The sequence below is a fragment of the Penicillium argentinense genome (assembly GCF_028826775.1).
Source record: "Penicillium argentinense strain IBT 30761 chromosome Unknown utg000006l_segment0_segment0, whole genome shotgun sequence".
In the NCBI taxonomy this organism is placed as follows: Eukaryota; Fungi; Ascomycota; class Eurotiomycetes; order Eurotiales; family Aspergillaceae; genus Penicillium; species Penicillium argentinense.
In genome coordinates, this window is record NW_026622665.1 from 36366 (window position 1) to 48580 (window position 12215).

At 47.1% G+C, this 12215-nt stretch overlaps 2 protein-coding genes across 2 annotated transcripts; one reads left to right on the forward strand and one right to left on the reverse strand.

The window, feature by feature from the left end:
• Window positions 1-954: 954 nt before the first annotated feature.
• On the forward strand, window positions 955-2404 carry N7532_007178 (uncharacterized protein; the record flags this gene model as incomplete). The annotated part of the gene is made up of 2 exons (XM_056619671.1): window positions 955-1208; window positions 1285-2404. 2 exons carry the CDS (start codon window positions 955-957, stop codon window positions 2402-2404), a joined length of 1374 nt encoding a protein of 457 aa, XP_056473037.1.
• Window positions 2405-9118: 6714 nt separating this feature from the next.
• N7532_007179 (C6 transcription factor rosa-like protein) lies at window positions 9119-10397 on the reverse strand (the record flags this gene model as incomplete). Its single annotated transcript, XM_056619672.1, has 4 exons — window positions 9119-9661; window positions 9721-9757; window positions 9825-10052; window positions 10117-10397. The coding sequence occupies 4 exons, from the start codon at window positions 10395-10397 to the stop codon at window positions 9119-9121; spliced, it is 1089 nt and encodes a 362-aa protein (XP_056473038.1).
• Window positions 10398-12215: the final 1818 nt, after the last annotated feature.

Sequence of the window (12215 nt, forward strand, 5' to 3'; positions counted from 1 at the left end):
TCAACGAGGTCTGCATCACCAGTGTTCAGACCGCAGGTGCCCCGTGCGGGCCAAAATATCTCATCCGTCTCGATCTGTGCCAGTGTAGCAATGGTTGGAATAGATCCACTCTTTGTATTCGTCGAGTTTTTCAGCACATTTACAATACACCGTTCTTGACCCCTATTTCCGACAAAAGGACAGGGCCTGAGGCCCAGCTGGGTAAATCCATGGCATTTGTCAGCACGTTTGATAAAACTCCTTGGAGAGGATTCAGGAAAATCATGGTTTGTTGTGGGCCTTGTTTGAACATGGAAAACGATGAAGTGCTTGGAAAACGTGAGAAAGTTTATTCGCGAGAAAGTTTATTCACGAGTCAGCAATCCTGGAGTTCCAAAAACAGAAGGAAAACATTTGGGGCAATTCTCCAACATCATTTTAGGGACCCAAACTCTCTGAATCGAGAGTCATTTTGTGATGATGATTTCACTCTTTGATTCTTGTTCTTTGGTTCTCGGAAATAAGGTTTTTCGGGGGTTAAAATTCTGGTGGCTAGGAGCCCTTCAAGGAGCAGTTGATTAACTCAAGGACCATCCGGCACAGCCATTGGCTTGTATTTCGATGCTTGGCCCAAGTGAGTGCGGTGACACCAATCAAACCCCTAACCACATTGTTCGGTAGGCGTACATGGAACGTTCGGTGCAAATTTGCTTTCTATGGGGCAACTTAGCTCATGGAGAATGGGGCAAACCGAAATTCAAATTCGGAGGCAGAATTGATTCTGTGATTATTTGAAGACCCCGAGCTTCTTGGTTTCTCACATCTCCCACGTTCTCCTTTCTTGATTCCAGAGCCAGACCGCTGGATTCTGAGACTGCAAACACCTCTCCGCAGGCTTGTCCTTGTATCTGTCTGTCTATCGTTTGATTTGTGTTTGTGGATCTCTTGCCATTCATAGGTCAAGTGTCAGTCAGTATGGAGACGGTGGCACACACTCCCCAGCCCACTGCGGACGAGAGCGACAAGGTAGGCAAGCACGAGCCGACCCACGAGGAGGAGATTGGCCTCAAACATGAGGAGGTCGTTGATGCCTTTGGTAACGAGGAGAATGCCGAGATCAAGTATAAGACCCTGAAGTGGTGGCAATGTGGTCTTCTGATGATTTGCGAGTCCGTCTCGCTGGGCGTGCTGTCTCTGCCGTCCGCGGTAGCTACGCTGGGCCTGGTGCCGTGAGTATATCCTTATCTATCCTGCCTACAGTTAGCTCTGGATCAGTTGGATTAACCTGTCTATTTTTTCATGTAGCGGTGTAATCCTCATTGTTGGCCTGGGTCTGCTCGCTACCTACACCGGCTACAACATCGGATTGATGCGTGAGCGGTACCCTCACATCCAGAACCTGGCAGACGCTGGTGAGATTCTCTTGGGCCGCCTTGGCCGCGAGCTCTTCGGTGCGGGCCAGTTCCTGTTCTGCATCTTCATCATGGGAAGCCACATCTTGACCTTTCGTGTCATGATGAACACCATCACCAACCACGGCACCTGCTCAATCGTCTTCAGTCTGGTCGGCATGATCATCTCCCTGGTGCTGTCCATCCCGCGTACTATGAAGGGCATGATCTGGATTTCATTCTGCTCTTTCTTGTCCATCTTCAGCGCCGTCATGATCACCATAATCTCCGTCGGCGTCGAGCAGCACCCCGGCCGCATCATTGAGGCCACCGTCGACACCACCCTGTACACCGCGTTCCAGGCCGTATCCAACATCGTCTTCGCCTATTGCGCCCACGTCGCCTTCTTCGGTCTGATCGCCGAGATGGAGACCCCAAATGACTTCAAGAAGTCCCTGTTCATGCTCCAGGGCTTCGAGATCTGCCTGTACCTGACCGCTGGAGTGGTCGTCTACTGCTACGTCGGCAAGGACGTGTCCTCGCCCGCCCTGAGCTCTGCCGGCCCACTGATGAAGAAGGTCGCCTTTGGCATTGCCATCCCGACCATCGTCGGTGCTGGTGTCGTCAACGGCCACATTGGCCTGAAGTACATCTACTTCCGCCTCTGCTCCAAATCGGACCTGATCCACCAGCGCAACTGGAAGTCCATTGGCCTGTGGCTCGGCCTGGGCGTATCCTGCTGGATTGTCGCTTGGATCATTGCCGAGGCAATCCCCGTCTTCAGCGACCTGAACTCCCTGATCAGCGCTCTCTTCGCCAGCTGGTTCAGTTACGGTCTCAGTGGTATCTACTGGCTGCACCTGAACCGCGGCCAGTGGTTCGCCTCGCCGCGCAAGGTCGCGATGACCGTGCTCAACGTGGCCATCGCCCTGTTTGGTCTTGCTCTGTGCGTGCTGGGCCTGTATGCTTCCGGCACTGCCATCCATGATGACTCCAGCAAGGCCAGCTTTACCTGTGGCAACACGGACAGCTAGACTGTTAGTTTTGTTGGGAGAAGAGGTATAGATGAGAATACTCCTAATAGACAGCCCAAGTGAGACGGAATTAGAAATTGGAGGTTGGAATAACCCCCGAATGGAAGGGTGCTTTGTACCCCTCTCTGAAACTACAATATCGGAACAATACGGAGGGAAATACGTCGTCCTGTGCCGGATGTATCTCGTCATAGGAGTGTTTTGCAGGAGACCTCAGCGGTAGAAGGTTCCTTGGCAGGCTTGATGTATACCTGAATGTTTCCTGTACAGACCCATATTTGCATATAGGTAGCTCTCTTGTGCATGGATTGTGATTCTATAGAATAGAAACTCGATATCTCAGGACAGATTACTGGCTCATCTTATCCGGGAAACTTTCTGGAACAAATTCCCTTGGTGCCATCGCCGGCCGGATTTTAGGTCGCTAACAAGATTCACCCCTACTTGTAGCTTTTGCTGGAGATCTTTCTGTTGTTTTACCTTTGCTTCATTCCCCGACTTGACAATTTGTTTGATCGCCACGAGCTCTTGGTGCATATCACGTTGCTCGGCTTGGCTGCCGCTGTTGTGTGGGCAGATATTCTCTCGGTGACTCGGTGAATGTCGTCGATGATATCGTTGTATCTTAGGGGCGCAGGCTTCGTAATGGAGTGTATAGCTCCTCTCAACGACCCTTCTGATTTCACACGTGGTAGAGGATTCGCAATGTCCAGGACACCGTTCACGATAGCGGATCCTATTTTCTTGTGTTCCACAATTGCCTGACAAAGGACATTTGAGGAAGAGCATCAATTTGGATGGGGCTGTTGGGACATACCTCAAACAATAATTTTATAGTTCCCCATTCTAGAGAAACATATTCCGGATGATGCTGAACCAAGACATCCATAGCATTTCCGTAATAAGGAATTCTCTCCGACACTTGCTCCATACATCTTCTCATTTTTGATTCCAACCGAATTTGTCATAATGCTGCCTTGTCTCATCAACGGCACCAGGAAGATCTTCCACAGTGGTTACGTTGAGGCCCTCTAGGCGGCGCTTCTTTTTGGATCCGTCGTTCCTTGAGCTTCGAATATGGCTCGCGCTTCCTTAAATGCCAGCTCCGCGAGTTTCAAGAGGCCAGAGCTGTGAATGGTCGGACTAAAAAATGGATTGAAGCTAATACTATGTATGTACGCACCCACTAGCCATGTACTAATTTGAGTACTGGGTGGAAATATTCCCACTTGCCATAGTATTGGGAGAATTCTTGCAAGGTTTCTCTCAGTACCATATTGTGAATATCTCGTTGGAACAAGTGGCTGCCTGTGCTGCCTGATCAACTCTTGGCCAGCCTTAGAAAAGGCTGACTCGCTGCGCTAGACCACCCCCTGCATGCACCTGGGTGCCCCCTCACCTTACGTGCTATGCCCACCACACATGCTTCCTACTCCGTGTTGGGGATCTAGTGGTTGCACTTAGAAGCTCACCATCAAACATCGCCCTTTAAGTGCTCCATCAAATCTCACCCACGAGTTATCCCGGCTCGCCAGGGTCGTCTGAAGCAACAGCTACAGCAAAATCTTGCCGATCGCACTGTGGAAAGAACGGAAGCCGATCGAACACCAGATGAACGGGCTGAATGGGCACAATTCAATCATTTGACCATTTCAGAGAACCAAACTCAGGGAAGCCTAATAGACGAATCGAGACTTTTATCCCTGCACCAGCGAGAAGATACCCAAGAAAAGTCTCAGGATTATTATTCCCAGCTGATGCTCCTTGAGCAATGGAACAATTTACGATTAATGATGGCCTGTCAAGAAAGTGAGAAACTTTCTCAACCTCCGGGATCATCTTCCCGGCCACGTACTACAAACAATTCAAAGATGTCGACGAATGAAAAAGACAACAATCAGGGAAGCCGAGACTCCGAGATTCCAATTTCTATATCGACTCCACAACCCAGCCTCGAACAATGATCACGACGATGATTCCGAGGACCTGAAGAAATCAGTCGCCATGTTCAAAGATTGCCCGGAAATTGTGTATATGCCAAATGGTGATGCCCATCTCCGATATAGCATCCGTCTTCAGAACTTTGATCTTTTCCTCGCGCTTAATTCTGATCTCTCATTCGTTGTGTTTCGTAACTACAGCAAGAAAAGCAAGACTTGTGGCATCGGAAGTGGCCAATCGCCACAGCTTCCATGGTCCATTTCTGAGTGTATCCACCCCGTTGCGAAAGAATTGAAAACTGCGTTGTATGCCATACTTGACGCGAAACCTGAATTCAGTGACATCCGAAGAGAGTATAATAAGAGTGGGGAATTCTTTGCGCCGTAACTCTTCATGTATCATAGTCGCCAAGACATCGAGGATATCAAAGATCAGCTGTCTGCAGTTGAAGTTGATCACTGGACCTTTTTATGCGGTATTTAGATGAGGAGTTCGGCGAGGAGTACAAAGGCGTCGATTATCTCATACAAAAAGGACATATACCCCCACGTTACATCCATTATCTATTTCAACCAGGTCACATCCTAGTTTAGAGGGCTGAGAACGAGTACACGGGCTACGTCGCACAATCTTGGCTCTCTAAGGAAGCTAAGAAATCCGAGCCAAGGATCTCCAGCAACATCTTCGGTGAGCTTACCAATACTAAGCCTCGTGAGAAATCGAAGACCAGATAGGGAATTGTTACGGACACTACAGGATTTAACGTAATCCACAAGCGAGTCGGTACCACAACCGAGTCGGCAATTTCTCCGTCATCACTAGAATATTAAAGCATTTCAACCACCAACGCCATTAAATTAGACTATATAAAAGATAAAATAAATAGCTACTTATTAGGACAACTTCTTATGGTATGTCCAACAGTCCCGCAACTACTGCAGCGTGCTGGAGCTCGCTGGCGAGGCCTGGATGCCTGCTCCTCAACCTGCTCCTCAACCTGCGTATCAAGCTGCTGGAGACGATTTTGACCTTCCTGTACAAATAAAATAAGGTCATTACCTAGAGTAGCACGCCTCCTTGCCTTCTTTTTCATTTTCCGCTCATTCTCAGCCCGTAGAACCTTGATTTCTTGTTGAAGAAGTAGGTTCGTATTCATTGCCATCTGCGCGGCCCTCTCAAGATGTTGAATATGAGACATCAGACTGCTAGAAAGTTTCCTTTTTTGAATGCTTCTCTGCATTCTGCGAATCTTATGGTCAAGCTGGCGAGGATTCTGAGGTGTTTGAAAAGCAGAGGAGATTGAACTTTCAACTTCAACAAGAGGTGGTGTTGGCGTACGAAGCTGGAAAGTAATCTTGTCAAGAACTCGGTCTTTATCAAGTGGCTTAAGACCAGCACCTGCAAAGCCTTTGCATATATTCCCTCGAGTGAAGACCCTCTCGCGCGCGGATGGATATATGTCGAGGAAGTCTTCCTTATCAATATGGTTATTGCCGGCAGCCATCATCTCCTCAGTCAATTTCCCGTACGCGCGTTTAAGCGGCCCAAAAACACCAACATCCAGTGGTTGAAGAAGATGAGAAGTATGGGGAGGCATGCAGAGGCAGATTATTGCATTCTCTTTGCAAAAATCATCAAATTCTGCAGTCAGATGGCTAGAATGGCCATCAAGAATAAGCAATCTCTTCGCACCAGTTAAATGATGTTTGATTGTGGTTCAAACATCCCTTTTGCCAGCGAAAGGCCAATCTCATCTGTCGTCCATCCATTCTGGCTTCTTGCGATAGCGTAGCCCTTATTGAAGAGAGCAGATTCTTGATACCAAGCAGCCTGGTGTTTTTTTGCTTTCAAGATGATCCACGGGGGTATACGGATCCCTTTCGAGCTCACGCATTCAATAATTGTGACCCATTCTCGATTCCCCTGGATAACTCTTCGAGGTCTTTCACTACGCTCCACCGCAGTGATGACCTTGGAGGTTGAACAGAGTCCCATTGCAAAGCCAGTTTCGTCAAAATTCCAGATGTCATCCTCATGGATACCATGTTCCTGAATAGCCTCATGCACAGTCTCAAACCACTGTTTTATAACCATCGGATTTCCTGCTTTGCACGCTGGTATGTAATCCTCCGATTATATCGTGTACGTAGCGCTGGATGGCGTTTAACAAAGTTGTATGCCCAGTTAACACCAATGGTTGTGGTAGGATCCTGGGTACGCTCACGAAGTAAGATCTGCGCCATTCCACGCAGAAACTCAGGTCGAATCGATAAGCCTCGTTTATCTGCGTCTAGCAGGTGCTTGATCAAGACTTCTTCTTCATGAGCTGTTAATTTATGGTAATTGGCACGCGTTTCCGACCGTGATTTCATTCTGTTGTGATATGTCGTATCGTAACGGAATCAATTCCTAACCTCACGGAATTACCAGCTTTGATTAGAAATCAATCTGGAGGTCGCATGTGTATATAAACCCTCAAGTTTTCTGTCCAGATAGAACACAAGCAATCTTCCTCTGAATTACAACACATTCCCTTGAGCCGATCTTGAAGGGTTGACCTTGGTACGCCAAATACTCCAGCAGCTTTTGATTGATATTGGATTTGCTTGCTTTTGTACGCGTGTATGGCCATTTGCATTCGGTTTTCTTGAGATAGAGGCATTCTGAATAGTGGTGGTGGAATAAAGTCGCGTTGAATAGTGCTTGATGGTGGTGCTAGGGAAAACTTCCGACTCGGTTGTGGTGCCGACTCGCTTGTGGATTACGTTAAATCCTGTAGTGTCCGTAACAATTCCCGTCCCTAACGTGGATCCCTGCCGGTCCGTCATCTCTCCTCAAATTTTCTGCCCCTACCCAGCCACCTATTCTTGAACGCCTACCATGCCCCCAAAACGCAGTCAAAAAGCTCAAAAATCAATTGAGCAGGAAGGCAGGTTCTTGCTTGCTATTAAGGCTATTCAAAATGGCAGAAATACCACGATAGCTGCTGCTGCTCGCTCTTTTGATGTCCCCCGCACAACTCTTGCTGATCGGATGAAGGGCATTCCTAATCTATATGAAGCAAGAGGTACAGGCCATAAATTCACGCAACTGGAAGAGGAATCAATTCAGGATTGGTTAATCTCTATGGATCAGAGAGGCGCTGCGCTTACAATCGCGATGTTGAGAGATATGGCCAATTTACTGCTTAAACACCGCGGAGATAATGCCCTCCAGACCGTTGGCAAAAATTGGCCAACACAATATATCAAACGACATCCTGAGCTTACTACTCGATTCTCTCGCAAATATGACTACAAACGCGCCCTAATGGAAGACCCAAATACTATTATCGAGTGGTTTAAGCTTATCGAAAAAACGATAGCTCAATATGGTATCACTTCAGATGATATCTACAACTTTGACGAATCGGGGTTTGCGATGGGAATTAGTGCGACGACGAAGGTTATTACGCAGTCATCTTACACCGGTCGGAGGGGCGTTTTACAAGCTGGCAATCGCGAATGGGTGACTGTTATCGAATCAATTTGCGCCTCTGGACGAGCGCTCCCACCATACGTTATCTTTAAGGGGAAACACTTCATGGTACGATGGTTTGACGACCTTCCAAAACATTGGGCTCTTAACGTTAGTCCAAACGGCTGGACAAGTAATGAAATTGGTGTTGATTGGCTCCAAATTCACTTTATTCCGCGCACGACAAGTCAGACGAGAGGGAAACATCGTCTTTTGGTCCTCGATGGCCACGACAGTCATCTTACAGCAACATTCGACAAGATTTGCCAGGAAAACGACATCATACCAGTCTGTATGCCTCCGCATGCCTCTCATCTTTTACAGCCTCTTGATGTTGGTTGTTTTGCTGTATTAAAGCGCTCTTATGGAACGCGGGTTGCAGAATATACCCGATTAGGCATCGATTCTATCGAGAAAGATGATTTCCTTGATATTTTTCCAGCAGCGCGTGATGATTCATTCAAAGAGTCTATCATTCAGAGTGCCTTCGCAGCTACTGGTTTAGTACCACTAGACCCAGATCGGGTGTTATCAAAGCTCAATATTCGTCTTCAATCTCCGCCTCTACCAGATCGACCAGTTTCACAAGGTTCAACATCAGGCAGCAATATCTCCACTGGCATCCCTCAAACGAATAAGCAGCTAGAAAAACGCAAATCTAGGCTCGATTGTGGTCTAAATTCAGCGGCTAATAAGATCTCTTCGCCTACAAAACGTGATCTTCAACAGTTTTACAATATGTCGGTTAAGCTAGTTCACGAGCACATCTTAATGCGGGATGAAATAAAGCGTTTACGGGAGGGAAACAGAAAGCAGACGAAAAAGAGGAAGAAATCAAAGAAGCGGATACCTAATAAAGGTAGTTTAACAGAGGTTTTAGACCTCACTACTAATGTTAGTGGTGAGGGAGGTGGTGGTGTACGATATATATCTGATACTACACCTGCTCTAGAACCCCAGGTTGAACCTACACTTCCTGTTTTACCCCCTGTACGTCGGCAGATTACGTGTTCTAAATGTGGCGGAAAAGGGCATAGGTTTTCTAAATGCCCGCAAAAGATTTAATTTGTCAATTTAATGGTGTTTTGGTTGGGTAAATGATGTTTAAAAAAGAGTAAAAATTTGAAGTTTTGATGGGGTGACGGACCGGCAGGGATGACGGACCCGCCGGGATCCACGTTAACAACAATTTTGCGATGTCCCTAACAATTCCCTGTGCGGCTTGTAAAAGCTGCTGTGTCTGTATCAATTCCCTGGTCACTGCACGAAATGACTGTTCCCTTCGACGAGCCCGTCTTCTTGGTGCACGGGCATGATGACTCTCACGCGAAGGATTTCTTGAACGAATGCAAGCGGGGAAAGGGATAGGCTTCCAAGATAAAGGTCTTCGAGGTCAGGAAAATGGAAGGTTGATGTAATGGCCACCGCGGCCGTATAATACTGCGAGAGTATAATAAGTGCGCTCACTTCCTCTTGTTCAGCGAAAAGAGCTGGCGGCAGCCAAAGGAGCCACGTCTTTAGCGGACGCAGTCTATCGAATGCCTCTTCAATATCGGCAAAGGGACCACCACATTGTATGTTCTGGATGAACTGCAATAGTTCACTAATGTATGAACCATGAAGTTGGTGGGCTAATGAATACTCCATATCGAGCAAATCGGCGGTGAGCGTGTCTAGGATGGTAGGACCAGAGCCACAGAAAATCTCCAAAGAATAGCCATGCTTGTTACTATTCTGCTGATCCAGAAACATGGCTAGCTCAGATCGACGCTTGATAGCTGGTGACATGGCTTTGAGAACCTGTACAATATAGTTAGCTGCGGCCTTTGGCTAAGCACCATGAAGCAGACCTTACTCACACTCGTGATTCCACACTGGAGTGAAACCCATTCCTGCCTGTAAAGCACACGACGAATAAAATTTAGTTCCGTGGATAGTCGATCTTATTGGGATATCGTCGCACCACTCGTTTGCCTGCCATAAAAGCAGGATAGAAGCAGCCAAAACTGCCTCAGAAATACTCTCAGAAAATTTGTGAAGAGATCTTCGTAGGCCGTTTAAGGCAAACCCTTTGTACTGGAGCATTAAATCACTCGTATCGGTGTTTCGGGTGATCCAAGCCATGTGAGAAGCAGAAAACGCCAGGAGTGAGCTCATCACAAACGGTGTTTCTAGCGCTATTGCAAGAAAGCTTTATTAACCGTTAGTCTGTACAAGGGGACTGGACTTTTGGAAAGGATACTAGGTCGACGTACGTGGGCATTTTCTGCACCCAGACGCTGCAGTTACTGATACCACGACGTTCAAAATCCATAGATACTCGGGTAACGTGAAGCAGAAGCCTCAAATCAGTTCCTGTGTATTTATCCCAGAAACCTTCGGGGACAAGCTGCAGATGAGGCAATGGCGCAATACCCGTCATATGCCATCGTCGAAGTTCGGTCATTATTCTCCAAGTCATGAGGAGATCCGGGTGTCTTCTGTTGTGCCCCTCGGCGAGGAAAACCGTATCCGAGTAATCGCAAAGCCGATTCATTCTGGTGCAGTTTTGGCTAAGTGAATCGTTCAGCCATCGACAATCAAGCTGGAATAAGGGAACTATGATACCATTGCGGAAAGGCCTCATCACAGCGGATATGGCGCCTTTTACAATTACCACAACCAATTCTTGAATTCCGGTGGGACTTGCGTGACAAATTCCGGATATTACGACGTCCCATCGTCTCTGCAATAAGATGGAGAGAGATATCCGAATCCGGCCGCAATTTCTTAGGTTGAACAATCGGTCGATAGAGCGGTCTCGACGGCAAGAATCGAACTGGATCTCAAGATATTTCAGAGAAATGACTCGACGCTGTGCCGGCTTTTATTGTTTGACAATCGACCCCCTGGTCCGTACCACCGTCCTCCTGCGAATGAATGCAAATCCATTTGAGTAATAACAATGGAGATCAATTCGAGGCTATGGTCTCCTTACTCAGCCTGTGGCTGTTCTACGATTCGATACTGGTGATTCTGGGGCTAGTAGGCCAACCATTCATCGCTCAAACGGTTGATAAACTTCGACTAATCACCGCTGACATGCTCATGGCGTACCTTTCGAGAACATCACTTGCAGCGCCTGTGGATTTTCCTCGTATTCCAATTCTCAGTTACCAACCTTGCCAGCCCCCGCCCAAAAGGAACAAAAGATGGGTCTTCGTGTCAGGACTAGCCAGAAAATTGCTTCCCTTGTGCCTCATTTTCTTGTGTCCGGTCATAGATCAGCATCTTCCCGATCTCCTCCAGCTTATGCCAGCTTCATCTTTTTTGGTGACTGAAGTGAGAATCCCAGGCTTGGTCACAAGCAGATGCCAAGGGGTTGAGTATCCAAAACCGTGCCTCAACGTTTTCCCACTTGAACCTTTGGGTTTGCATGAGGCTAGCGTTGGTGGCTGCACCTCTACACGGGCCAGGAACTTCGAGAGGACGGAAATGGATGGAGCTCCTAATAACAAACGAATCAGGAGGCAGAAAAGCTTAGTCACAGAAAACGAGGGAACATAGTCGCCTAAGTTATTACGTACGGAAAACGAAAGGGCGCCGAAACGGACATGGGATGACCTGTTCAAAGGCAAAAATTGAAAATTTGTCAAATCTTGGGGATGACAACTTCATTCGCAGATATCACATCATGAAAAGACCAATCATCATCCAGGAATTCAAGCGTTTCATAAGACCACGAGATGAATGCGAGGGAACCACCAACTTCATATTTCTTTTTAGACTGCAGATATCCAGAGACCCTTTGTGGTTGCACCAAAAGAGACGCAAACTTGGTGAATGCCTCACGTAGGCTTTTTGGAATCAAAATTCCCTGTGCTCACATGCTTCTTCTTCCATTCACGAATCGCTTGTGCAATCTTGATTGGTCTTATTTCCACCTATCGCCTTTGGAAAGCGGAAACTGTTCTACTTCGCGGGCTTGAGGGTTCCCAAGACAGATTGAGACAGGTGGAATAAGAGAAGCCTTTTTCAGCCTGCTCGTCAAGTCGTTCGATTCAAGATGAGCATGATCTGATCCCCGCAGATTGGCAGGACATACAGTAAGGGAGGGGAGATCACCCCGAAACCGAGGCTTCATCAACGATTGATCGAAAAGAAATTAAACCCTTCGAATCACTTAATATTGCTTTGTTTGTTTACAATTATAATAATGAAGGCGAATTTGATCGAATCCTTTCACACCCTCTGAGAAACTAGACATAAAAGCAATAATATACAACATGTGTATAGTGATGTATTAGGACATAGTGCGTTTTAGTAGGGTATAGATTTAAGTGGGTCGAAACCTTTAGTAATATTGTATAAAAAT